At 49.6% G+C, this 27,410-nt stretch overlaps 2 protein-coding genes across 4 annotated transcripts in view; both read left to right on the forward strand.

Moving 5' to 3' along the window:
• HBEGF (heparin binding EGF like growth factor) lies at positions 1-7,326 on the forward strand. The gene is made up of 6 exons (XM_087760114.1): positions 1-145; positions 342-515; positions 3,032-3,209; positions 5,320-5,475; positions 5,588-5,680; positions 6,838-7,326. The coding sequence occupies exons 1-5, from the start codon at positions 103-105 to the stop codon at positions 5,658-5,660; spliced, it is 624 nt and encodes a 207-aa protein (XP_087616240.1). The 5' UTR covers positions 1-102; the 3' UTR covers positions 5,661-5,680; positions 6,838-7,326.
• A 4,010-nt stretch (positions 7,327-11,336) lies between these two features.
• The window catches only part of PFDN1 (prefoldin subunit 1), a 54,979-nt gene continuing 38,905 nt past the window's right edge, over positions 11,337-27,410 (forward strand). For all 3 annotated transcript variants that reach the window (XR_015705282.1, XM_087760047.1, XM_009460686.2), the window contains exons 1-3: positions 11,337-11,488; positions 11,672-11,838; positions 27,192-27,276. Coding sequence is in view for 2 of the 3 variants with exons in the window: in XM_087760047.1 (XP_087616173.1) it covers positions 11,396-11,488; positions 11,672-11,838; positions 27,192-27,276 (345 nt within the window). In the remaining variant the exon portion in view is untranslated. The remainder of the gene's footprint in view (positions 11,489-11,671; positions 11,839-27,191; positions 27,277-27,410) is intronic.

A 27,410-nucleotide genomic window follows, 5' to 3' on the forward strand; every position in this document is an offset into this window, starting at 1 on the left:
GAGAGCGGCTGTCGGTGCGGGGTCGAGCGGAGCGGAGCGGAGCGGAGCGGAGCCGAGCCGAGCCGAGCCGAGCCGAGCCTGGGACGCCTGTTCCCGCGGGTCATGGACGCGCGGGCGGTGCTGATCTACGCGCTGCTGGCGGCAGGTACGGACACGCGTGGCGGGTCCCGGACACGTGGGGGGGGGGGGTCCTGGGTAACGCGGGCACGGCCCCGGGGTCCCGGGTGGGGGCAGACGGAAAAATCAGTCTCTGTCCCGGTCACTCGTGGGGGTCCCGGTCACGCGTGGGGGGTCCCGGGCAGGGTCAGCCCGCCCCGCCTGACCGTGCCCTTTCCCTGCAGTGTGCTCAGCGGCGGCGGGCGGGCTGGGCCGGGACGAGCTGCACAACGAGGTGCTGCACAAGGGCGGCGGCGGCGGAGCGCCGGTCCTGGCCACGGCCCCGCTGCTCGGCGGGAGCCCGGAGAAGGAGGGCGGCGGAGCGGCCTCGGGAGACGACCTCAGCGAGCTGCCGAGAGGTACGGGCGGGCGGAGCCGCCGCCGGGGCGCTTGGGATGGGGAGAGTCGCGGCGGGGGTCCCGGAGAGTGTGGTGCGGGGCCAAGGCGGTCGAGCGGGGCGGGCTGGGGGCGGTTGGACCCGGGCGGGGGGCGCGGAGGGGCCGGGCGGGGCTCGGCTCAGCGCCGCGAGTGCCCCGGCAGCAACCCCGGCTCTGCTTCGGAGGGAACCGCGGGGGAGCCCCCAGTCCCCGGGTACGGAGGGCCCATGGCAGCAGCCCTGAGTGGGGCTAGCCCGTGAGGCACTAGCACGGAGCAACTGGGCTTTGGCAGCCCCTTGCCTTGTGCCAGGGGCTCTTTTGTGTCCCTGAAGTCCCTGGCATGGGGGTCCCAAGAGTTTCCAGGCCCCCAACTCCTTGGCCAGATGGAAGGCAGAGCCTTTCTGGGGAGCATGGCAGCCCCTGCCCACAGGTGTGCAGCCGCGGCCGGTGGGCCCGTGCTGCCTTCCAGATGGTGGCCGTGGTGGCTGCCGGCGAGGGGATCACTGTGACTCACCCGCCGCCTACACACGGCTGCTCCTCATACCTAGGCAGGGTTCGTCAGCCGGCAGTCCCCGCTACGGGGGCGTGAGGGACACTGTCGCTCTGTTAGGCTCGCTGGGCATTCATGCTTGGCTCTTCTCCCCCAGCTCAGGACCAGAGAGTGTCCCGGGGACTCTCATGGGGGTGGGATGGGGGGGGGCCATTGCAGGCTGAGGAGTGTGACCTGTACCTGTACCTTGCACACGTGACACTCTGAGATCAGTAACCTGGCACTAGGAGGAGTGCGCTCTGCCCCATACAGTTCATCCTCCCTTTTTTCCATGTTTTTCTTTGGTTTCTGGCTGTGCCGTCACACTGTGACAAAAAACCTGCAAAATCAGGCTGACCCCCTCACATCCAAGGGGATGCAGCCTCCAGGAAACAGTTACCCCTCCTGCTGGGAGGGAGATGCTCCAGCCTGCTCCTCTGTGCATCCCCCTCAGGAGGAGACCCTGTCTTAGAGCAAGCAGTCTGGCAGGTGCGGGCTGACCTTTGTCTGTGGGACAGGCTGAGGGGATAGGGGATATTTGGTTACTGAGGCTGCAGCCTCTCAGAGCACTTTCTTGATGCCTTGAGCTGAGCTATGGTCAGAAAAATCTGCCTTTTGTGTTGAAGGCACCTTCTTCTGTGCTGCAGCCCCCAGGGTGTCTGAGTAGGGGGAGAGCGGCAGTATCCCCCTGCTCGCCTGGGCTGCGCCAGTTTTCCTACCAGCAAGATCTTCCAAATCTTCTCTGGCTGTCCTAAGGGAGGAGGGGGGTGGTGACAGTGGAGGTGCCTTGGGGGGGTCAGCAGCACTGTGTGTCCACTGGCTGTGGCCAGGAGATAACCCACAGTGGAGGAAACAGCCTCTGCTGCCAGCCTGGGGCAGAGCCCTGGGCCTTACCCAGAGCCGGGGGTTTCTCCAAGCCGCAGAGTTTCCTGGAGTATCAGTTTTCTCTAGGTGTAGTGTGAAAGATGTCGAAATAGCAAAATAATTTTGCTAGGTGTGCAGCCGGTGCGCTGCAGCACGAGAGGCGCTCACCAGGGAGGAGGAGACAGGCTTGGTTACGTCAGGAAGCGGCTGAGAAGGAATTAGGCAGGTCACAACTCGCCAGGTTAGACTTGGCCACCCTCTCCTCCCCGAGCAGCACAGGGCTTAGTTCATATTTTCCCAGGCTCACTGGAGTTACTAAGCGCTGTGGTTTCGGGGGAGCCGAAAAGTCCCTCTTGGAGCAGTGAGTGCTCTCTAGCCTCTCGACACCTGTGAGATCAAGCTGGGGGCTTATTCTTTGGGCATCTGCACATCTTAAAAACTATTCCAGTAACATTGCTGTTTTCGATCTATGTCCAGGCAAGGAGCTCAGTGCTCTAGTTCCACCAACCCAGCAGGGACCTCGCCTTGTACCAAAAGCCACCGGCCCCTACCCCGCAATTAAAACATACCTTTGTAATTCATGGGAACACTGCCCTTGCCATCTCTTTGGTTCTGCAAAACCAAAAATTAAGCCAGGCTTGCTCTCTTAATTATGTTCTGGGTGTGCAAGGCATCCTTGTACCCACAGGAAGGAGAGTCCATCAGAGCTGTGAATAGGGTCTTACAAAAGACTGTGCTCATGAGGGAAATAAAAGCCAGATAAAGGGGCAATTAGCAATTTTCTGTGTTCAGTGGAAACTGGTGCATATAATAGCAACATTTGAGATGCATAAAGCTCTGTTCCCCTCCCCCCCACCCCGATTCCTTTATTTCCTTGAGAATTGTTCTTATGAATTGGAAAGGCCATGATATTTGTGAGAAGCTGAGGGAAAAAAAAAATGGAAAAAAAACCCTCTGCTCGGGGGCAGATTGCTGCACAAAAGGCTGTGGGAGTGCCAGGGCTGAGCTGGCTGCAGCACCCCCGGGTTTGCTGCTCTGCCTTCTCTTCAGCTGACGCACAGAGGTGATCTGACCACTGTTTTCTCCTTCCCAAACTGTTTTCCAGTTGCTTTCCTGTCAAAGCCTCAAGGCCTGGTTACTCCCAAGAAAAAAGGCAATGGGAATAAAAGAAGAAAAGGCAAAGGCCTGGGGAAGAAGAGAGACCCATGCCTGCGGAAGTACAAGGATTTCTGTATTCACGGCGAATGCAAATACATCCGAGAGCTGGGAGCTCCCTCCTGCATGTGAGTTGTTCGTGTGTGCCTGTGTCGGGGGAGCCTTAGTCATGGTTCCTTCAATTCTCCGGGCTGGGCAGAGGAAGAGCAGAGGAGATATTTTTAGTGCATGTTCCCTGTCCGTGTGGGGACGGCTCTGACTTGGCCTCTTCCTTGTGCGTCTTAAGCAATGTCTGTGCCCCACCAAAATCTGTCATGGAGTTAGACCCAGCATCCCCTGCCGGTGCGGTGAGCTCCGACTGAGCTGCTGTGCAGAGATCTGCAGCGGTGGGGTCTGGAGGATGGTGAGCAGGGGCTGGGGTCTTGCAGCCAAGGTCTTCTGCAGGTCTGGTTTGTGAGACCCCATCCTGACTGTGTAACTGTGCATCCCCGTGTCCCTCATTACTGCCAGCCTTGGCTGAGAGCTCGGGGCTCCCACGGCTGTTGGGATGTACTGGTGCAGGCAGGAGGAGCATCTCTGCTGTGGCACCAGCAAGGTGGATTGGAGGTAGCACCTTTGGGGACAGTCTGCCAAAGCCATGCCCAAGCTGTCCCTTGGCCCTGATGAAGGACAGGGCTGTGTACCCACCTGTCTAGTCCCTGCTCTCTACCTGCATCCCAGGGGGGTGGGACAAGGGAAGTGGGGGAGAAATTGTTTGCCTGCTGCCGGGGCACCTGGATCCAGCACTGCTACTACGGGAAATACTGAGGGGTGCACATTTGACCCCACTGATGTGGGCAGGGGTTGAGCTGGCAGATATAAGAGGCTTTGTTCTTTGCTATCAGTCCTCTTAGCCACCCAGCCTGGAGCCCAGGGAAGATAATAGCTCCCTGGCTTATGGTGCCCACAAGAGCTCACGCCCTGCAATCCACAGGGATCAGGCTCTGCATAGCTCCTTGAACCGCTTAGTTTTTCTCTGCCTGGAAGCTGTCATGAAGTTGGGCCCTTGCACAGGGGGCTCGGGACTGCCAGCAAGAGGAAATCTCTGCTAGCTCAGCTTGGGCTGGTGACCCAGCGCAATGTGGGGCGCAGCACCTCCTGCCTGGGACTGGGACAGCCAGGCGTCCCCTGCCCAGCCTCCTGGCCTTCCCAGATCCCTGGGGCTGGAGGAGGACCTGGGACACAGACAAGCAGGAGGGGTCCAGGGTCTGGCTGGGGCTCACCAGCCTGGTGGCCCATCCCTGGGTGACATCTCCCCAGACCCATCATGGTTTTTAGGAACAGTGGCCAACTGCCCCAGTCCCCTCCAATAATGAGACCTCGTGTTGGCTGGTGTCACTCAGTTGTGCCTGCTCTTGGTGGCTGGCTGCCCATGTTGCAGGGTCCCCTGGATTGTTGCTTCTTTGGGCTGGTCCCTGGGGTACTGGGTGGGGTGAGGATGCTGCCAGGCTGGGTCCTGCACCTTGTGCCCAGCCTCGCTGCCATGGCTGGGAGGTGACACTGGCACACGGTCTTGTTGCGAGCCAGGCAGGAGTGCTGGGCTGAGACCCCATCTTGGAGATAAGCTTGAGGGTCAGTGGCACTGGATATATAGAGAGATATCTATCTATCTATCTGGTCGCATCAGTGCGCTTTTACTCATGGGGAGGGTTGGCAGCCTTGCAGCTCTGCTGGGGAGTGTTATTTCACGAGTTATTATTTCACGAGTTATTATTTCACGAGTTATTATTTCACGAGTTATTATTTCACGAGTTACCTCCGGAGTCTGCAGGGAGGTGGCACCTCTCTGGCTGGCAGGGTGTGCAGGGACATCCTGCTCCAAGGGAGGCGCTGAGCTCCAGTCCAGCTGCCTCTCTGCTCCCTTGCATGGGACTTTCCACTTCCAGAGGTGGTCTGGGCAGCCTGGCTCTGCCTGGGGATGATTGAGAAGAGGACAGACCCCCATGCCTTCTGCTGGGGGGAGCTCAACCCTTCTAGGAGTCTTCACGTGGTGCTTGGGGCAGGAGAAACTTTACCAGTACCAGGGAGGTGATGGTGACACCAGACCTCCCAGCTCAGGGGAGAGGGACCAAGGGGAATGGGCAGAGTGCTGGCTAAGGCAGAGCAAAGAGGCAGCTCCCTTTCCATCGGGGTGTGAGGGACCCAATGACCTTCTGTGGCTGGTCACCACCAACCTTTAAGACTTTTCTTCTTGCCCAGATGCCAGCCAGGATACCATGGAGAGAGATGTCACGGCCTCTCCCTGCCTGTAGAGCACCCCCCCAGTGCATACGACCACACCACAGCACTGGCCGTCGTTGCTGTTGTCCTGTCCTCCCTGTGTCTCGTTATCATTGCAGCCCTGCTGATGCTCAGGTGAGTGGGATGGGGCTGAGCCATTGGATCTGTGTCCTCAGGAAGACCACATGCAGGGGAGGGTGGCAGAGGCTTCTCCATTCTCTGAGCATCTGTTTGCTTGGCCTCACAGGTGTCACAAGAGGGGTGTCTACGATGTAGAAAACGAAGAGAAAATCAAGCTGGGCATCACTGTGAATCACTGAGGATGCCGGGTGCTGGCAAGGTGAGCCCCTGGCCAGGCATGGGGCAGCAGTGGGGCTGGTGGGCATCTGGGGTCTCTGCTTTTTCACGCTCGCTGGGACTGCTATGTGGATGCGGTGCCCGATTCATTCAGGAGCTGAAGGCAGTTTGAGCCCGGAGAAGCAGCTCGCTGGATTTGGCCCAAGAGCCTGGGCTGCCCCGTGGGGTTCCAGCCCTCTTTTTCCTCCCCTTCCCGCTCAGGTCCCTGTCTCCTGGCACTCCCAGCCACCACCACCTCTTCCTCCTTCCTAACCTTGAGTCTCTGCTTTACCCTGTTGCTGCATGCTTTGGGGACATTTGACAGTGGGGAAGCTGCTTCTGTGGTTTGTTTTTTTTTTTTTTTTTTTTCCCCCCGCTTGTTCTGCTCCCTCTCTGACCCTCTGAGTCACTTCCCCTCCTTAGATATTGCCTCTATATATATATTAAAAAAAAAAAAACAACCTTCCTTTTCACTCCCACTCTGCTTATTACTTGCACCAACGTAATGCCTTGCAGCTGGGCACGGGGGGATCTTGCTGCCAGCCGCATGCGATGTTACTCTGGCTGGGCGGTGGGGTGTGCTCTGCCCCAGGGGTGGCCACATGGCCATGGCTGGGTGCTGGAAAGCTTGCAGACTTCCTCTGGTCTGGTCCAAACCCTGACGTTAGATGTGCCTATATGTATTACAGCTACTTCTCCTTTTAAAAGAAGAAAAATCTTTGTTCTTTGTGAGGATGAAGTAATGCCTTCAAAGAATTCCTGTAATGTTGGTAATAGTGTTGGAGGTGGGATTTTTAGCTGTTTGTAGGAGTTGAATTTTGCAGAAGGGGATACAGCACAAGGTTTTCATCACTGTCCCCTCTGCCCTGGGGGTTATTGGGGTGGATGTGTCCAGGGGGAAAAATGCTGTTGTCCCTGGAAGGGAAGCATGGTGGACACGGAGTGGGATACTTAGCCACTACTCCCCCAGCATCCTGGCTCTTATCCTCCCAGGTCCTGCCCCACAAGGCAGTGAATGGCTGCTGCTGGGGCTTTGGTGGCCCTGAGGGCTCTCCTGCTGGGCTAGGTGGGATGAGCACCTTGGCCCCACCAGGCAGGAACCGCTCTGCGGGCAGAGTGGTCCAGGGCTGTGTTGTGAGCTCTCCTGCTGCTGTCTTGCAGGGGTCGGCACTAATGCACTTCTACCTCCTGGAAGAGGCGAGAGCTGCGGAGCCAGCACCATCCCTGGGAGCCCGCAGCACAGCAGGAGCTCGCTGGAGCAGCAGGACAACACCCGCTTTGGGGCTGGTCAGGCAGTGGTGTCACTGCAGGGAGCTTCGTGGCCATCTCCGGGTCGGAGAGCGCTTGGGAGAGGCACTCGCCGGCTGGGCGACTGCGCGGAGGCAGGAGGCACCGGCCAGCTGGCGGCCCAGGGACTCGCCAGCAGCTCTCCGTCCACTGTGGTGCATGCCGAGGAACAAACTGTGAAAGGCGAGGAGACCAGGCTTGGGGCTTTCTTAGGTGCAGGAGGGGTGGGAGGGTAACAGCTATTTAACAAGATATTTTTCATTTTAAATTATATATTTATTTTAGATAAACTGTACATAGTATTTATATTTATTGTAGGTCTGGCCCTGCATCCTTCATGTAGGTCAAGATGATAGGGTCAGACCTCCCTTATTTTTTAAGTGCAATGTAATATTCTAATAAATAACACTTTGTTACAAACACTTGGGTTGTTAATTTAATGATGGAGGTGGAAAGGAGTCAGGCCCCTGAAGACTGCACATAGCAACATGCCCTTGCTAGTGGGGTATTGCAGACACTGGCAGAGATCCTGAGTGTGCAGCAGGGGTTGCTGGATCACTTGTGCCATCCTTGGGGTGCAGCAGAGCAGTGTGGTGCAAAGGGCTGGTGGCAGGATCTGTCCTGCAGGAGCTGGCAGCCAGGCCAGCCCCATCTGTGTTTCTTTGGAGATTTGCATCTTTGCCAGCTGGTGCCCTGGGAGGGATGTGTTTGGGTGTCTGCTCATCAAGCAAAGCTGCCTCTAGTATGAGTGAAGCCACTCTGGCCACTGATTGATCCAAATGGGACTGATTCCTGATTTTAAGCCAGCATTTGGCTAAAAAATCAAGAGGTGGAGTCACACTTCCCTTGCAGGGGATCCTAGCGGTTCCTGGGGTGGCTGCTGGCTCCTGGGGCTGGGGTCATTCCAGCGAGCATCATTTCAGACAGTGGTTCAGGACTGATTCCTGACTTTGCAGTAATAATAACCCTCAAACCACTTCTTTCTCTTCCCTGATCTTCCCCAGGGGGACCCGAGATCAGGGTGAGATGCTGGGTCTAGCAGAGCGCTTTCTTCCAGCCCCTTTCCCTTCAGCAGATATCAAACTTCTGTTTTCAAAGGGGAGTGCTAAGCTACTGCTTTCTACTCCTGCTCCTACAATGTGAACTGAAGTCAGGTAGTGAGTAACCTGCAGAGCTTTTTGGCCTAACTTAGCCAAAATTTAGCTCTGGTAAAGTATGAAATAAGCTTTATGCTCACTGGGGGAGGGATTGCTTAGGAAGTGAGTGTGTAGGTTCATCCCTCTTGCTCAGTGCCGTTTTTTAAAATGGTATGGGAAGGGGGAATGCAGCAACACTTCGGCTTTCCAGTGCTTCCTGAGATAGAGGGGCTAAAGTACATAGTCATGGCAGATGGGAAGTGGGTGGGTGACAACGGGGGCACCCTCTTGTGTTATCACCTGGAGAGTAAAAGCCCCAGCAGCTGCAATGGCCTGAGTCCCAGAGCCAAGGAAACAAGTTACTGGCTCTGCTTTGTGCAAACCTGAACCTTAATGCTGTGGGAGTGTCAGTTTAATCAGAGACTCCAAACTTTGGCCTTTTTCTATGTCTATTAAGCAAATAATGCTTCCAGATGCTGTGCAGGAGGCCCTTCTGCTCCAAGTTGCCTGGCTGTGTCTTTGCCTTGCTGTGCTGCTGCTGTTCCCCTTCCCAGAGAGGCTCCCCACTCCAGCCCTGCTGCCTTTCATGGTGAGCAGCTCTGCATGCCCAGGGCTCCACACTGCCCTGGCAGGCACTGGGAATAGTTCTGCTGGAAGGCTTTTCTGCAGACAGCTGGAACTTCTGCCTGGAGCCCAGCTGCCCTCCTCCTTCCCTGTAAAGATGTGTTCTGGTTCACTTTGCTCCTCCACAGGCCAGCAGCGCAGGCTGGGCTGTCCACAGGTGGTAATTTAACAGGCCAAGAGAAGGGAAATATTTTGGAGATGTAGGGAGTGGGAAGCTGACTGGATCCATGGGCTGGCTCCCTCTGCCCCACTGGGCTGGGAGAGGCTGACAGTCCTACAGATGCTCTCTTCCCAGCTAAGGCAGGGATGAGTCCCCAGGGCAGCTCCCTGGTCCAGTTGCGCTTGTGGCCACGAAACAGGAGGTGCCCCAAAGCCTGGCTGGGGCACGCAGGGCTCTGCCCTGCCCAAGATGCCCATGCACTGCAGGGGGAGGCTGGGCTGCTTGCCTAACTCTGCCTGCAGGAACGGGGTGCCAGGAGAGCAGTCTCCACCACCCTGCCATCCCCCCCGGACAGGAGTGGGCTGCTGTGGCAGCCAGCCAAGCTGAGCACTGATGGGGGTCCTGGTGAAGGCAGGCAGTGGCCTCCAGCAGCCGCAGCTCAGCAGCCTGGCCTTTCACCCCTCTCCAGGCACAGACCCAGGAGCACAAACATGTCACCAGCCGCAGCATTTCCTGACTGCCACAGAGTCAAGCCCACTTGCTGCCTCTGACATTGACTCCATCCTGTGACCTCTGGCATCTCCCTTCAGATCCCTTTGACATCTGTGCCTGGCTTGCCTATGTGTGACAAAACGTGTGCCACTAAACGCCATCACTCAGTGTGTCCTCCAGCCCCCCGCCTGGGCTCACTTGATCCTGCTGTGGGCAGAGACTATGTGCCTAGAGAAGAGCCCTGCAGCTTCTTCTCAGTCTCTTCTCCAGAGTGGGGGGTCAAAGCTAGGAGATCTCCAAAATCCCAGTTGGGATTTTGTGGATTTAATAAAAATTTGCAATATATTGCATTAGTCAATTTAATAACCAATTCTCCCCTGCCTGCCCCAGCACCTTGGCAGCCATGCTTCAGTGCCTTTGGCCTTCACAGCGCAACAGGGTTTGGATGGAGGGGGCAGCAGTCCATTGGAGCAGGGACAAGGCAGCCAAGGAGACACCCCAAAAGTGGCTGAACCACCCCTGCTGCCTCCTGTTGAAAGCAGGTGGCGGCAGCCCTGCACACAGCTCCATTCGGCTGATTTTCCTCCTGACCGGTGTTCTTGGCTTTGCCCAACTCCTCACCTAGCCACTAAGCCCCAAGCCTGCGACAGGCTTTGCCACAGTGAGGCATCTCCCATGGGTTTATTGGCACCAGAGGGGGTGACACAAATCACCCCCGGGTGCCTGTGGAGGTGGGGGAACAGTGGAAGGTCTCACAGTGGCGTGCAGCTGCCCTCGCAGGCAGGGGTTGCAGGCAGTGGGGACTGTCCCCCCAGCTACAGCTCTGCACTGCATGAGTAGCGATGCCTGGGGGCCTGCACGTGGGGAGCTGTGGTGGCAGCTGGAAAGAGCTGAAATGCACCGAAAAGGGTGGCCATGCTCTGGGAGCAGGTGGCAACAAGAGCTGAAAGTCCCTGAAGGTCGGATCCTGCACTCTGCTTTTTAACAGGGGTGTTGCAGCAGGTTCCCCCCGCCTGCCTCTGTCTGCAGAGCAGCACGCTGGTCACTTCAGTTTTTGCTGCCTTCGCCCAAAACACATCTGATGGCCTCATCATGATCTCACCCCTTAGCCGAGCTGGGCAAGCTCCAAGGAAAGCTCTGGGGCTGGAGGCAGTGAAGGTGATTCATTCGTGGCAGAGGCAGCCAAAAGCTGTTGCTGCAGGAAACGCAGCACTGCCACCCCCTCCACGGGGAGCCCACCGGCCCCCCAGGCCTCTCACTGCCCAGCTTGGTACCTCTGCCTGCGATTTCAACCTCCCCTTGGTGTTTCACTGGGTCTGAGATGTCCAGCATCCCCAGCCCCAGCATCTCGGCGGGTCTGGAGGATGAGGCTGCATTTGTCCGCCGGGTGTTACTAACAAAGCACCATTCTGGTTCTGCTTTTAGCACCTGTTACTGCTTTTTGGTCTGTCCGTGGTGCTCCCCCTTCGGCGACTGTGGGACCCTCTCCTGGGGCCGGCCGGGGCCCCCGTGTCAGTGCTGGTGGCTGGCAGGGAGGCGGCAGGGGTGGCTGCCGGGTTCCCAGGCCCTGGCAGAGCTCCAGCGGCTCAGGCAGGGGCGGCCGGGCTGCGGCAGCCATGGGGGTAGCGGGCAGCAGAGCGGGGCGAGCGCCTCCCCCCACGGCTGGGAGCCGCCGGCGGCACCTCAGGGCTGCCCAGGGGACCGAGCTGCACCCGGGCCCGCTGGGCTCTCCCCTGGCTTCGCCCCCAGCGCGTACCGCTCACAGCGGCCACGCCTCGCCCCGCCAGCGCGGCCCACGCCTCCCGCTCAGGTGGCCGGGCCAGGGACACCCACGCGGGACCGACCCGGCGGGGAGACCTCGTCCCCACGTCCGAAGCGGGTGTCCTTGCCCCCGTGAGGAGACCCCGCGGGCCGGCCCGGCCCGGCCCGGGGAGTTGGCCCCGCCTGGGGAGGGGGCCCAGCGGCACGGCCCCGCTCCCGCGAGGAACGCCGCAGCCCCCGCCGCGCCCCGCCCCCGCGCATGCGCAGCAGGACGGGGTGCCCGTGCTCCCCCACCGCGCAGGCGCCGTGCGGAGACAAGATGGCGGCGCCCGTGGACCTGGAGCTGAAGAAGGTAGGAGTTCCTTCGCGGCAGGCAGCGTGTTTCCCCCTCGTGTCCCGGACAGCGCCAGCCCGGTCCCCTCCTTCCATGCAGCCCGGGACCGGTTCGGCCCCCGCCGCCCGGCCTCAGCAGCGCGGGGCCGGCGGGCCGAGGCCTGTCAGGGCCGCCCCTCATGGGCGCTGCTCTCCCCCCCAGGCCTTCACCGAGCTGCAAGCCAAGGTGATAGACACGCAGCAGAAGGTGAAGCTGGCCGACATCCAGATCGAGCAGCTGAGCAAGACGAAGAAGCACGCCCATCTCACTGACACGGAGGTCATGATGCTGGTGGACGAGACCCGCATGTACGAGGGTGTGGGGAGAATGTGAGTACCTGCCCAGCCTGTGGTGGATGGCGGGGGGTTCCTTGCTGTGCCGAGAGCGGCTGCCTGGCTCCCTGCTTGGGCGTACCTAGCTTCTGCAGTGGAGTGGGGTAGTGATTGTGGCCCTGTGCACAGGGAGACCCCCCACCCTTTGTGTGTAGGAGGCCTCTAGGCTGCTGCCCTGGGCAGGAGGCTCTTCCCTTTACAAAGAACATGCTAGCTTTCTCTCAGCATGTTTGTTTCATTTTTCTCATTGTCTTTCATTTTTAATTCTAGCAGTCTGCCTGGGAATGCAGTGAGACTTACTGGGTTTTATCTCTTGGTGTTAGCTACTGGCTGCCTTGAAGGACAGTTATAAATGTTATGGGCTTTGTGTGGTTTTGCTTGCTGGCCTTACTCCTGGCCATGTGGGTGTCTTCTGGCACCTCTAGGAAGTTTGTAAACTGGACTAGCAGAGCAGCATTCTAATGATAGACAGCATTTGTGAGAACACTCGCACAAATCTGTCTAGCTTCAATCATTTCCAGTGTAGTTTACATCAGTCTCCTTGAAAAACCCCTGTGCACAGTTCACGTGCTCAGGGCTTTGCTTGCACAAATGTTCTACAGAAATGCCCTTTGCAGTATCATGCCAGGGAATGGATCTAATGGGTGTTGCCTGTATTTTTTAAACCCTTGAAAGTGAGCATAAAGCTCATATGGGTAGTCCCAGTGCACTCATAAAGATGTGCTTCCATGTGTTCAATGGTTGTCAAAAGAAACACCTTAAACCAGAAGTAATGTGTTTTGATTAACTTCCACAACACACTTCTGTTTCACTTCAGCAGCCTCTGATAGAAGAGCATACAAAGTGGTTTCAAATCTGAAACACATGCTTACTTGATAAATATCACACTACATTTCTGTGTTTCTGATGTGAGAGTACTATGATTTTTCTCTTGTGTTTCTTCTGAGTTGGGTAACAGTGATGACTCTGCTCAGCTTGGGATGTGGTTTTGCAAAACACTGAAACTGTTCTGACTGCTGCCAAAAGGGGTGATTGTATCGACCTCTTCCCCACGCTGTGTTTACCCCACCTTCTGCTTGTTGAAGGGGATGTTCACAGGGCTGAGTAGTGAGCCAGGTCAGACTACAAGAGCCCTGATCCATCAGACTGTGCAATCCCCAGATCGAGTTTTAGGGAGGTGGCAGGACTGGGAAGCCAGGTACAGTGTGTAGTTTGCCCTTTGTTGTGAGTTTTCACATGAAGTTGTACCCAGGCTAATGGAGGTGTTCAGCATGACAGAGTCCCTTTCTTGGTTCCCAGTAAATAAACTTTTCCATATAAGTGAATTAAATGTTGGGTTTGTGTGTGGATGCTCATGACTGGTACCTTAAAAGGAGGTAGATTTTGGTCTCTTGCAAGAGGTGACTTGATCCGGGCAGGCTGTAGGTGTAGCAAATGCCCGTGTTTGGAGTAGTCATGAGACAACTCCTAAAGGTTTTTTCTGTTTCTTATTGTCACAGAGCAGACAGACCAAGAGTAGAAGATAATTCTGGAGTCAACAATTTTTTTTAAAGCTTTTTTAAAATCCAAAAGTACAGAATACTTCTCCTATATGGGGAATTCCCTCAAGACACCTTAAAAATCTGAGTGTATTGGTCTTTATCATAAAGTAACCTTTCTTGTGAATCAGATGTGGGTAGCAGATGGTGTTTCGGTGCTGGCTGAAATGCATTGTCCTGCTTTCTGCTACTGCCTCCCACTTAGGAGTTAGAGATACTTACCTTCTTTGTGTCCTAAACCATCTACACTTTCTTTGCGTGCAGCAGCTGTGGGAGTGACAGTCTTCTGGGGAGTCTTCTTTTGCTTACCTTTCCGTGACTAGACAGGGTGGCTTAGGCATAGCAGGCAGCTCTTGCTCCTCAGAGATGGCAGAGGCACCATCAAAAAAGTATTTGCATTATGATAGTATTTAAAAGCTGAACTTTAATGGGCTTTGTTGTACTAGTCATTATGCAAATATAGATCTGGAGAGTGCTCTTCTTCTGGACACTACTCATTCACTCATTTTTTTTTTTTAATTTTTTTTTTTTTTTCCCCCTCCTGCCTTAACTTGATACGGTATTTCTGTGAGCTCTGCCATTTTCTTGCCGTGGGGCTGAAGGCTGCCTTGCCAATTGGCAGTAATGTGCTGGTATGATCTGTGTCACTCTCTAGTGTGGAGAACACTCACCAAGGACTCTCTTCCTGGAGCCCACTCCAACCCCTAGTAAAGAATTTATTGCTGAAATCTGGGCTTTTAGCAGAGCAGGCATACATGTTCTGTGAAGCAGAATTGCAGATTTTTTAATTTGTTGGCTTCATTGGCTTGCACAGATGTGGGAGTTCAGCCACCAAAGGGGTATTTATGATGTCTCAATTTCTTTTGCATAGTCTAGCATGCAAATGTTGGAGCTCTAGTGGGTTTCAGTTATCCAGGAAGGGTGGAGGTCTGCATCAGTGTTAACTCTGATTATCGATGCTCTTCTGACAGTGTGCTTGAATAGCTAAATTCTTTGAAGTAAGTTTTGTGCTTCTGTTCCTGTGCTCAACTTCCCCCCCCCCCCCCCCCTTAACCCATTTAAGCTGCTACTTAGAATCTGGCTTCTGATAAGAGTTTCTCTGGTTTTTATTCCAGCTTTGGTGGTTTGGGGTGTGTGCAGGGGACTAGTAAGTACACTTCCGTAGGATAAGATACTCCAGGTCTTCATGGAATTTGAAGGCTTGAGGAACTGTGGTGACGTGCTGCATCCTGGGAGGAAGTCTGCCTAGTTGGGTACTCACTTCTGCACTACTTAGAAAGCAGCCGTGCGGTTTTTGTTCTTTGAACCCCTATCTTGAGCCTCCTTCCTTTCCGAGAGGCTTTCCCTGCACCACTGGTGAATGTGGAAGTCCATTTGTTGTTCCTCAACTTGGTCTCTCTTTTTTTTTTTTTTTTTTTTTTTTTAATATTATAGTGTGTGTAACATGTGGAGGCCTTACTGGCCACATGTGGGGCTCAATTTACTTCTGCTATAGCTATTTTTGGTTTGACACAAGAAATGTCAGTGCCACATAGTATGAGATGATGAATTGCTGTGTACTGTACATATCCGTGAGGCTGGGATATCATCTGAGTGGTGGCATCCTGCCACATACATTTCAATTCTGTTACTTCATACTCTTTTGAAAGGCCTGTTACGTAGCCTAAGACAGCTACCGCTATGCTGGACTTCTGCTTAAGCTATTTGTGAACTGATATCATCATATTGCTTTGAGAACTATGTTGAAAGTTTAAGCTTCAGAATTCTGTCTGAATATTTCAGACCTTTCCCTTTACATTCTTTTAACCCATAACCTGGACAAGATCCTTATTTACAGAAGAAAAATGTCAGGCACTTGTGCTAGGCATAGTGAGGAGAGCACTGCAGTTTTTTATGCCATGTCAAAATAGATAGTCAGTTTTGGTTTGATATTGCTTTATCATCAGTTTACTTCAACAAGAAATGGAAGAACACTTACAAAAATAAAATATAAGAAAGTAAAAATCGAGCAAATACTGCAGCACAACTTTATGTTCAAGGTTTTCTGCAAGTATATTATATTATTACAGCTGTCCCTGTAAAATGATTTTGTGCAAGTATAATATTTTATTACAGCTGTAATTATATGATTTTGACCTTTTTTTTTTAAGAGTGTTTCAGATTTTTGGTGGCTGAACCACACACAAGTGAAACCTGAGAGAGGATTACATGTTCATGATTGTTCCTGGGATTTAAATGCATTCCAGCTTTTACTGTGGTTCTTGGTTTTGTTTGAAAATGAGACATCATAAATCATTGTAAGCTCTTTCCTGAACCCCTGAAGACAGCAGTCACTACGGCACATTGCTCGATACAGCTGCAGTAGCTGCATTTTTAGTTTTTGTGTGTGTATGAGATTGGTGTTCTATTCTACTAGCACAGATCACTGCAGAATATGGTAGCTGTTCTGTGCTTCCCGCTCACATTTCAAAAAACTCACGAAGAACTGAAGGACACGCAAGGCTTAATCTTTATGGTTCAGTTGCTAACTATAGGCTGGTCTGTGAAATCCAAGTGGGATCTCTATAGCCCATCTCTTTGGGTAAGGCTTTGTGCAGAGTTCAGTGCTGAAGCCCAGCTGCTGAGAAGCTGACAGGTGCTGCAATACTTAAATGAATCCCAGAGACAAGCATGTTGCTATCAGCCTCTGGGCAACATGTAGTTCATAAACTTGAAGCTCCTCTATCTAGCTATGGAAAAAGGGAAGATTTTATTTTCCACAATAAGTCTGGTGTGTCTAGTAAGTACGTTCAGGCTCTGAACTGCGAAGAAAACAAATTTGTGTCCAGCTGCTTCCTACTTCACCACTGTTTATGCTGTATGTTGAACAAGACAGGGTTGTTGGGAGATGGTGCGTGACATGTGTGCATAAGCCATAAGGTTTTCCATCACCCAGTTGGTTTTTATTTCTTTTTTTTTTGTTTTAAACTGCTCACTTTTGTTGCAGCCTGAACAGTGTTCTTCACAGTGTTATGTGTGAATGGGCCTCTGAAAGTTTGCAAGATCTTTTTAGAGAGCTGTCGCAGAAAGCAAAAATCAAAACAATGCACGCAGGGGTAATGCAGCAGTAGTCTGTGTAGGGGCCTTTGACTTGAGCAGTGAACTAAGGGGCAGCAGTTGGTTGCCATCCTCTTCCTGGCTGATCAGGAGTGTGAGAGGAGCACAGCTGGTCAGCGGGCTTCATGGTTAACTGCTGGCAATACTGGGATACTGGAAGTCTGGACTCCTGGATTCTGTTCCAGATCAGAAAGGGAGCTTGTTCTCTTGGGCACAGGCTCCTTTTCCAACTTGACATCTTCTGATTTCTCAAACGTGTTCCCCCTGCCCTTCCCCCACTTAGTTCTTGATCTTATTTCTGCTGTCCTGGGCTGCTCATTTGTAATCTCCTGGATATCTTGGTCCAGTTATAGCTCTCTTGCCCTGCTGCTCTACATAATTTCTCCATGCAATACTGAAGCTTCAGAGAAGAAAAGATTTCCATGGCTTGCATGCAAGATGTATATCTGACCAGTTCTAGGAAACAGCTGCATTTCTTTAAAAAATTAGCTTTAGACAGAGAACTGTTGTAGAATGGACACATCTGATAAGTCAGTGTTTGTCAAATGTATAAGCAGCAGAAAAAAGGGTCTTACAATAAAAGTAACAGCTATTTAAAAAAAAAAAAAGGTGTTTTACTTAGCCCTACTTGAAATAAACCTGGTGGTTATAGTCCCCCCACCTACTGCATGCACATTGTGATAGAAGATTAGCGATACAGCTTTTACTTGATGCTTGTCTCCCTTGCCTGGAGACATTTAACTCTTTAGGAACATTTTTTTTGTTGAGACTAGGAGTATGACGTTCAAACAAATCTGTTCCATTCATCTTTTCTTTATCCCTAACTTTTTCCCTGCCTGTTATCTAGACAACACAGAGGAAGAAGCTACCTGAGTAAAAGTAAAGGAGATGAAATTGAAGCTGAGAACATAAGGGTCAGAACAGAGACAAACTACTCATGCAGACTGCCATTGTTCCTAGAAGAGACAGTTTGATCTGCTGTGATCCAGAGGCAATGTGCTGTCACGTAAATGCCAGAGCCTTCAAGAAGTCTTGCACTTGCAAGGCGGCAGTTTGGAGGTCAGACTGTTGTGGGGAGCGAGGGCGAGTAAGGCACCTTCGTTTTGTCCCTACCTCCAGAAAGAGGAAATCTGGGGTCTGTTGCAAATGCAACCCATCTGTTGCTTTGAGGGTACAGAATTCTCTTTGGATACATGCTAGACAAATATTAAATGCTTTGGGGAGCTTGAACTGCTCCTGCTTTTGTGGCTTGCTGTGCCAAATGACTTTGCAAAAAAATTATGGAACATGACTGTCTTATTTCTGAAGTTCTCCAAGCACTTAAAATGTCACTCTGATATTCTGAAACAGCAAGGAACTTCCATTTATTTTAATATTTAGTGGATTTAAAGTACTGTATTTTGAGTCTTTTTCCCTGTTTCCTAAAAGAATGTTGGAATCAAGGGTTAGAGTCCTTCCGGAAATACTGAGTGCTTAGAGCACTTCTTTCAGAATATAGGGCTGTTTTTCTGGTTTGCTGCAGGCACTTAAATTTGGCTTTCCTGTGGTAGAGGAGAATGGCCAAGTCACTGGACCAAAGAAGTACTGGGAGAGTCCCTGTCGTATCCCTGTCTTGCTTGGGGATGTCCTTGCAGGTGTAGTGTCAGTGGATATCTAGCCAGTGGAGCAGGGTGTGGTAAGGTACCCAGCGCTGAGGGCCCACAGCTGTTGGGTGTGTGTGTCAACATAATATATAAATTTAATGTGGAACAGCCTTAATACAAATGAGAAATCTAGGTCTCCACATCCTCTGACGTAGCTGCCTGTTCAAAGCTTGAAAGAAGGAGGGTTTAATTCACAACCCCTACATTAAAACACTGAAGTAAAATATGAGAAAACCAATCCTGTGGGATGAGATCGCTATTTTACACAAGTTTAATACAGAGACACAAGAACCAAAGTGCTGAACTCAGGAATGCTACAACTGCTGTCTTGAATTTTTATTTTTGTTTTCTCTAAAGCTATTTGCTGAATGAACAGAATGTTTCAGCCAGTAAAAAAAAAAAAAAAAAATCAGGCTTTCTGAGAAGAAATGGTTTTCCAAAACAACATCCAGCCTTCTCAGTCCACAAATGCTGATTCTAAAAAGTTTGTTCTTACTGATTAGGAAACAACAGTGTGATTGTTTTAGTGCTAGCTAATTTAACTCTAGCATCCAGAAATACCTCTGTATTAGTGTTATACTTGAATTCTTTTGACTCAGTTATCTTTACATCCACTTCTGTGATGTTTGCTGTATTGCTTTCTTTGATGCTTTGTTGTAGCAGGATTTGTGATATGCCAAAGCCAAGGCTGTGCTATTTAACAGCCACAAGCCTATAGTTGGGTCTTCCTCCTCACTTAGCATTTCAAAGGTTTCTTCTTGGGCAAGGCACAAAGCATTTTTTTTTTTCTTGCAACTGTGAATGGATTTGCTTTTAAAAAGAGATGTATCCTGATTTTGCTAGTTTTCCTGTATAGGTTATTAGTGAAGGGCTGCTGCTGAGAAGGGTAAATATAAGTTTGCCTGTCAGAGTATAGCAGTATCTCCATGTCACTTCATTTACTACTGCAAAGTTCACCTTTCTGATCACAGAAGATTTACCAATATAAAAAACCCTTTTTTAAGTAGAAATTGCTTTAGGATTGGTTGACCAGGGTGTTCACGCCAACATTTGCTTGTTTGTGTTTTCCTAGACCTGTGTTCATTTGATGTTGTGGGTTTTGTTTGGTTTTGGTTTGTTTTTTGTGGTTTTTTGTGTGGGTTTTTTTGGGGTTTTTTTGGGGTTTTTGTTTGTTTTTTGGTTTTTTTGTGGTGTGGTTTTTTTTTTTTTTTTTTGTAATATCCTTCCTTAGGAATTTGTGGGGAATTCTCAAAAATACAGAAGACTTTAGAAATGAATCTTGACTTCACATTATCGGAAGAATTGTTTCTGTTTTCTGCTCCTTGCAACTTTCAAATATGGTACAATCTAGACTGAAAAAAATCTATTTGAAGTGCATCTGCTAGTTGGTATGCTGTAGTCATTTGAGTTTCCTTTGCTTAAACAAGCTACAGGTCATCATTGCTACATACCAAAAATTACATTAAAACAAAATTGGAAGATAAAACCACTAACCCAGGGATATAGTGAGGAAAAACTACTCATGGAGATTTCACCTCCATGAACTGCAGTAATGTTTGCACTGTTTTCCACACATGGTTTGAATCTCAAATGTTATTAATTCCTGTATGACAGAGTGGAGGCATTTGCTTTCTTTTTTTTTTTTTTTTAAATTCCATTTATGTTGATTGAGTCTTCAAAAAAAATTGATGATGTTCTTTAAAAGCAGACCACAGTACTATTTTTATTATTTTGGGTTGTGCTATGTTTAATACACACTTAGAGGTATATTCCTGCTTTCCTTTTTTAAAGAACCAAGCATGAACAATGGTATAAATCTACCATCTAGTTAAGTGTCTGGCAATGCAGAAACTGCTGTTTGCAAGCTGTGTTACTATTTTGGCTTGAGGTAATGTAATATGCTGTAGCTATTGACAGATCAAAAAAAAAAAAAAGTGAAAACTCAATGTAAACGTGGCCTAAAGTGCAGAACAAACCCCATTGCCCCTCATCAGGGCAGGATGGACGTGTTGGGCCAGTCCGTGGAGAGGTTTGAGGAAGCAAACAGTGTGGCACTTTTTGTTCTCTTCCTTTAGCTCCTTAGAGTAAATAGGTTTATGGCTTACAAATGTTCATCTGAGTAAAAGTTACCCTTGTTGTGGCCTAAATAAGACTCGGTTTGGACTGCTTCCAGTGCCACTAATCCTGGTCTCTGTGCGTGCTCCAGTGCTGTCAGGCTGAGTTTGCACAGGTTCTGCTGCCACCAGAGATACTGCCAGCATGCTTCAACCCATGTCTCCTTCCCAAACAGCTCCTGGTGCCTATCCACCTCTCTGAGTGCAGTAGTAAAATGAGAAGTGAAATATAAACTGCTGCTTCTGGAACGTATTAATATATAATCCTCCCAATATAAGCTGCAGGATTTGTTTTGCTTTAAGGTATATGCAGCTTTGGGGGGGGGGAGGGCGAAATAGTTTGGTTTAGCTATATTGAGAGTGACCCAATGAGACTACTGACCACTAAAATAAAAGCAAGCATAGGAAAAGCTTTAACTCATCTGTTCCAACTCCATCTGTTTCTGAACAAGCTCTAGTTAAGGCATGTGATCTGTTGAATGGCAAATTCAAAATCAGACTGAAAAATGTGAAACCCTTAGACACGAAGGGTGGCAGCACAAACTATAATTAGTCATGATTTTCCTTTTTTTTAATATTGCTTCCTTGTCTTGTTTGGAACTGGGTAATTCATCTAGGATGACTAAAACTGGAATTTGCTGGGGTATAAGCAGTGCCTGTTATGAACTGCATGGGGAATCATTTATAGAAGCATAAGCAGACCCTAGGAGGGTGGAAGGGGACTATTGGGTGCTTGCAATTGTGCACAGCCAGCTCCTGTTCAATCAAGCTAGATTGCTTGGGATCAACTCGTTGGAAGCCTCTCTTCCATTGGCTTTGAACAGTACTTAAAATGCAGTAATCCTCTACTGAGTATGCTCAAAGCTTGAACAGCAGTGCAAGTTCAGAATTAAAAAGCATCTTTAAATAGACAAGGGCATGACTGGGCTTAACCCAACTTTTCTCATGGAGTAGTCTAATGAACGCTTTGTTTCAAGGAGCAGGATATTCCATGTAAATGATTGTGCTGTGTTATAGCACAGCATGTTAGTTTTTTTTGGAAATACAATAAACATGTTAAAATAATGTTACGGCTTTGTACAAAATTGTTAGTTTTCTTTTCAATATCTTAACAAAGATTTTGTAGAGAGTTTCCCAAATGCAATGGGAACCGTAAAGCTGAAGTTATAATGACCCTTTGTGTGAGCTGGAAGCCAGGCTGAATGTACTGTCATTCATCATTATTCTGGCAAAATAGCACTGGAGCATTCCTACCTGTAGACTTGTCTCTGAAATTAGGCAGAGGGATGTATATCAGCATGGGGCAGGGGAAAAGCTAAGGCTTCCCCTGGTACCCTGTGCAGGTTCTTGCAGTGATTTACATGGACCCAAGTGGGAAGAGTTGCTTTGCAGACTGGCAGGAGGGAGTCCTGTGGCCTGCTTTGTGGCTCCTTCTCTCCTGGTTTTAATACTTTAATATGAACAGCCTCTTGCATCAGCAAGCTGTGCAGGAGAAACACCTGAACTGTGTTCCTGAACCAGAATGGGAAGAGGAGAAAGTGCTCACGTCTGGGACAGATGCCTGCCACCAAAAGCTTTAGTCGTAAAGGCTGAAGTTGGTTGCAGTTGCAAGTAATTGAAAATAGGGGTTCTTAATGGAAAACCTTAACTATGAGTATCACTGGTACTCCACCTTTAATAACTTTAATGACTTGTATGTCATAATGAAGCATGTGCTGAACAAACATCTCCATAACCTCATTCATTAAGAGACAAATCTTTCAGTATCTAATATTATGTCTTAAACGCAAGTAAACAGTACATTTTGGTGTAAACAGACTTGAGTTATGGAATTACTTACACTGTACGAACATCACTGTGGGTGCGTACGTGTGACACAAAGGCCCAGACAGATGATGAAGCTGACAGCATTGCTGACCAGCCTGACTAGAGCCTGAAGACCATTTTGACCAGGGCATAAGGGAGTGCTGTATAAACACTGAACAAATGGGCACCATATCTAGAATTTTATAGTTGGGAAGGGGTAAGAGATCCCTTCAGAAGGAAACAAGCAATGAGTCTCAGAGAGAGTATATAAACCACTTTCTCTGCCTTAGGGAAACAAAAATCCCAATGTGGAGCTAGCAGAGGGAGCAAAATAGAAACAAGTGGGAATATTTAGAGTGAGGTTTCTCTTTCAGTTCCCTTGTGCTCTATTTTTGTTCCTCGTATTACACTTGAGAACCAGCAGTCACCAGGAGACGGGAGCATGTAGGTACAGCCGACTTGCAAATGCTATAAGCTCTATAATGGAGCTGCTTTTGTTGGCAGCCCAGGTTTGGCCGAGTATTGCTGTCCTCAAGGACCCCACTCCTCTGTAGCTTTCTTTTCTAATTTTCTTTGTTTTGTTTTGAGTTTTTACCTTTATCTATAGACATTGGAAAAATGGCTAAGTATCTGGAAATAGGGCAAATCCTGCTCTGTTTTTACTAGACATTCCCTTTGAAATGGGTGGCCAACTGGGATGTGGTGAACTTGTCCTTTCTGACCCAGATGTTTCTGGTGTTATTTAACAACAGTGAAAAAAGTTCCTGTGTGAAGAGGTGATTCTTACTAAGCTTTGTGATTGCCACTGTGGTGCTGAACATTTTTTCTGAATCATTGTTTCATATTTGATAGTGTAGGTGTCATGTTTGACAGATCTATTAGTTGTGTGCTGTGACGTTTCACTGAGAGAAGGCAGACACAAGTGAACTCACTCATCTGGAAAAGGATTTAGTTTGCTACTTGTCTTCTGTGGACTATCAATACTTAAAAGCCATCTCAGTTCAACATACAAACTCTCAGAGCTTGGAGCTTCCTATGGTGAACTCTGGCAGAGCTATCTGTGGAGGTAGCTCTTTGGTGCTGATCTTCGCCAAGGGGTTGGTGTTAGTCATGTCATCTGCCAAGCCCAGTGTCACAGAGCAGAAAGTGGCTCCTCATCTCTGTGATGCAGTGACTCTGATGTGGGGCCAGTTCTCAGCTGGTGGTGTACCTGCAGGCGGTGAATGAAGTTCATGTGTTTGAAAGGCTTGTTCACTAACTCACTCAGGGAAGAACTAAATCCTCAGAACCTCCCATTGTTCTTTTATGAGCTTAAAAATTCTTAAATAAAACACATTTAACTAAAACCAGGCAGCAGAATGACACTGCCCTATTTCTCCAGCTTGGTGAGAAAAAAAAAATCATCAAGTCGATGTTTTACATAGGGTAATTGGAAGAATGAAATCCAGATTAAATTTAAACTCTGGTTTATTACAAGTGCCCTGCAGCACCTCTTACCTGATGAGCAGAGCAAGCTTCTGCTTTTTCCAAGGGCTGCTATGAACCACATTATTTCCTTAGGTAAAAACTTTGGCCTAGATCTCCATAATGTGTGTATCCCAAGCTACAAGCTGAGTTTTTTGAGTCCTTCTTATGTTGGGAAGTGAAGCCACAGATTTAAATAGTTAACTGTGGATGTGGATTTATAGCTTCAACTTTAAAAAAGCTGTCCTTTGACAGCTTACATGGCAGCACCTGTGCACTTTAGGCTGAGGGCTCGATGGTCTTGCTGCAGGGAATTGAAATGGGTGGCTTGAAGCCGGTACTGGTGAAGACCGTCTGAGGGATGTTGCTGGCCAAGTCAGGGACATTTGATCTGCTTCTGAGCCAGCGTGTGAATGGGCACAGGTTCCAGCCCACTGTTCTGTGGCAAATAAAATTGGGGTGGTTGTATTTGTGCCCAGCTGCCCACATAAGTCTCGTCAGTGCTAACTTTGGCCATCCAATTTTAATTTGCTGTCGCATGTCTGCCAGAGCATTGCAGAAGAGTGGGAGGGAGGATATTTTCCCCGATGACTGCTGTTGACATTTGCAGAATAGAAGTGAAGTCAGTTGCTTGTTTGTTCAAAGGTTTTAGTGCCTGTAGCGGTTCTTGGCCAGCTGGGATCGCTCAGCGCCTGTAGCCCAGCAGGGACCTTCCCAGCTACAGCATGGGGAAAATTGATCAAGCTGTGTTGGTGTTTAACTTTGTTTCTTAGACCAGGGGCATCAGTGAAACCAAAATGATTGATCTTGCTATCCAATTTGGGGAAGCAAATGAGAAGGTGTTCTGCTCTTCTTTGCTGCCCCCACAAAAAAAAGGAAGTAATTAAGGAAATGTTCATATACGCACACAGGCTCGGCAAAGCTGTGACGTGGGAAAGGACTGATGGCTTTGTTTACTGAGGGCATCTTGCAGCTTTCATTTTTCACTAATGTGAGCTACTGCAGAAGCAAGGCAAAATTTTAGTCTTCACCCCAAAATCTACAGGGTGCCTGTGTGTGAAGGCTAATGTTTGTTTCTTCTGGTATTGCAGGCTCAAGGTAACAGCGTCAGAATGATGTGATTGCTGGTGGTCCTGAAAAGTAGCTCCTCTCTGGCTGGATCCAGGCTCTGCATCTAATAGCAATGTAAATAACTTCTCTTTCCTGGAAGAGTGGTCATGGACTTGATTTTCACAAGACTGAGCACAACCCGCGTTTTATTTCAGCAGGCTTGTGTGTGCTGGGACCTGGAAACATTACTACTGTGTGAAAGTGGATTGTGGGGGCACCTAATGGAAAGGGACGATTGAGGGGACAAAGAGAGTATGAGTAAGCTGTGCTGTAAACAAGAGGAGCAGATATAGGACAAAGATGACACCAGTAATAAGCATGAGTCGGGGCTGGAAAGAAACGAGAAATTTGAGAAAATTGTAACGTAAAAGGTACAGCGGAAGTTACTGTAGAAAAAGAGGAGGTGAAGTGGAACGAGGGAGAGAAGTGGGAGAAGGAGGAGGGAGTGATTGCCAAGTGCAGTTAATAGTGGCACCAAAGAGAATTTTAATTGGAAACCTGTTATAATTAACCACAGTTCTGCTCCCATGCATTTCAGGAAGGCATGTGGCAGGTAGTTTTCCTTTTGGCTGTTGTGTTGCTCATGCAGAGTATGCTGGGTTTCAAGCCAAGCATGAGATCCACATTTGTCTTTACCAGGCCCTGAGCAAACACATTAATAATGTCATTTGTCATGGGAGATGGCACTACAAACTGATTTCAGATTTTTCTATAGCAGATGGGGTATGCGTTCTGATTCTCCTGTATCTAAAGCTGCTCATTTTAACTCTTCAAGCATGAGCTCTTGTCACCTGGCAGGATGACATTGACCCTAGTTGGTGCTGGAGAGAGACCTTGACCTCATTGGTATGACCCGTGGAGGCTCCTTCTAAATCCTCTGGGGGACTTTCTAAGTAAGGAAGGGGCGAATCTGCGGCTTGTACATTCTTTATGTCTGGAAGGATGAAAAAGAACCATGGAGGGTTCCTAAAATTCATTTGAACTTAATTGTCCTTTACCTCTTTGTGGGATGCTAGTGCCGTGTGCTGGAGAGCTGCTTTGGATGCTGGTGCTCCTTCAGAGCCTCTTCTGAGCAAGTCAGGCAGCTTTTTGCGTGCTGGAGAGCAGGATTGCTGTGACTGAGGTGTTATGGATGCATCTTTCAAATCCCTTTGGCAATTAAAAAACAGAAGAAGTGGAAACCCCTAGCTGCAATTTCAGTTAAAAATGACCACTTCCCACCCCGCAGAAAAACCCTCTGAATGTAGAAAGCATGGGAATTCAGAGGTCAGTGAGAATGTGTGTTAAAGCCAAACCCTGAGCAGCGGGAGCTGTGAAAGCTGAAGTGAAGACAGGTGTACCATGGTTCTGTGTGTCTGGTGGAAGCACCTGGCTCTGTATCATCAGATCACAGAAGGGTTTGTGTTGGAAGGGACCTCCAAACACCATCCAGTCCACCTTGTCCTTGAACTTTATCCACCTGCCCGGGGAGATGTTCGGGGTCAGTGGCAGGATAGTCCCATGCCCTGTGCCAGGTAGCGGGAGCTGGAGCTTGGGTCCATCTCTGAGCTTGGCATGGGGCTGGCACATGCCGGGAGGGGTTGGGTGGGCTCACAGGGGCCTGCAGTGGGCTTGCAAAGCAGGGGCAGGTGGGAAGCCTCAATGGTCACGTCCCCATTCCTGCTGACCCACACGTTGCTCCGATCTCCTGATCAGGGGGATTTCACCAGCCATGGAATCACAGAAGGGTTTGGGTTGGAAGGGACCTTCACAGACCATCCAGTCCCAACCCCCTGCCATGGGCAGGAACACCTTCCACTAGATCAGGTTGCTCAGAGCCCTGTCCAACCTGACCTTGAACAATTCCAAGGGTGGAGCATCCACAACTCCTCTGGGCAACCTGTCCCAGTGTCTCACCGCCCTCAGCATAAAACATTTCTTCCTTATGTCCAATCGAACCCTGCCCCCTTTCAGTTTAAAACCCTTGCCCCTTGTCCCATCACTGCAGGCCCTGGTAAAAAGTCTCTCTGTCTTTCTTATAAGCCCCTTTTATATATTGAAAGGCCGCAGTAAGGTCTCCCTGGAGCCTTCTCTTCTCCAGGCCGAACAGCCCCAGCTCTCTCAGCCTTTCTCTGTAGAAAGCTTTGTTTTTATTGTGCAGGTTTGTTTAGCTTGTGAGCACTAAAATGGTAATGGATGGTTTTATCTGTTGAAAGAGGCTTCCTTGAGTATATGGCATCAACGAATTTATATCCCTTTGAAGGGAATGTCATGATGGACTCCCCTTGCTAGCTGTGTGCAAGAACTGCTTTCAAATCATTCTGAAATGTTAGAAATCGCTGAATGATAGAGGGAGATCTGTGTGCATCCGTTTTCTTCCTCCCAAATCATGGGTGAGATTAGTGACCAAGACTTTGAGGCCAGCCCGGTGGTTTGTGTGAGCTGTCATAGCAAGAGCAATGTCTTCCTCTGTCAAGAACGCGCAGGTTGAGGATGAATACTTTGCAGAGGTCCCTGTAGTTTAACCCGGTGTGCAGCTAGGAGTACAACAGATGTAAAAAATATCCAACAGTTGTCTGTCTCTTCTTTTTCACTTCTAGGTTTATCCTTCAGTCTAAAGGAGTGATTCATAATCAGCTCTTAGAAAAACAGAGAATAGCCGAAGAGAAAATTAAGGAATTAGAGGTAAGTTTTTGTCAGGTAACGATGATGAAAGTAGAACATTGAAGGTCAACAAGATGCTGTTTGCTACATCGCTTGTTTTTATCTGTTACTTTTCATTCTGAAGGATTGTAACTAGGTGAAACATAGCACCTGTT

This window comes from Nipponia nippon, unplaced genomic scaffold (assembly GCF_047370975.1).
Source record: "Nipponia nippon isolate SJK-2023a ecotype South Korea unplaced genomic scaffold, ASM4737097v1 scaffold_21, whole genome shotgun sequence".
Lineage (NCBI taxonomy): Eukaryota > Metazoa > Chordata > Aves > Pelecaniformes > Threskiornithidae > Nipponia > Nipponia nippon.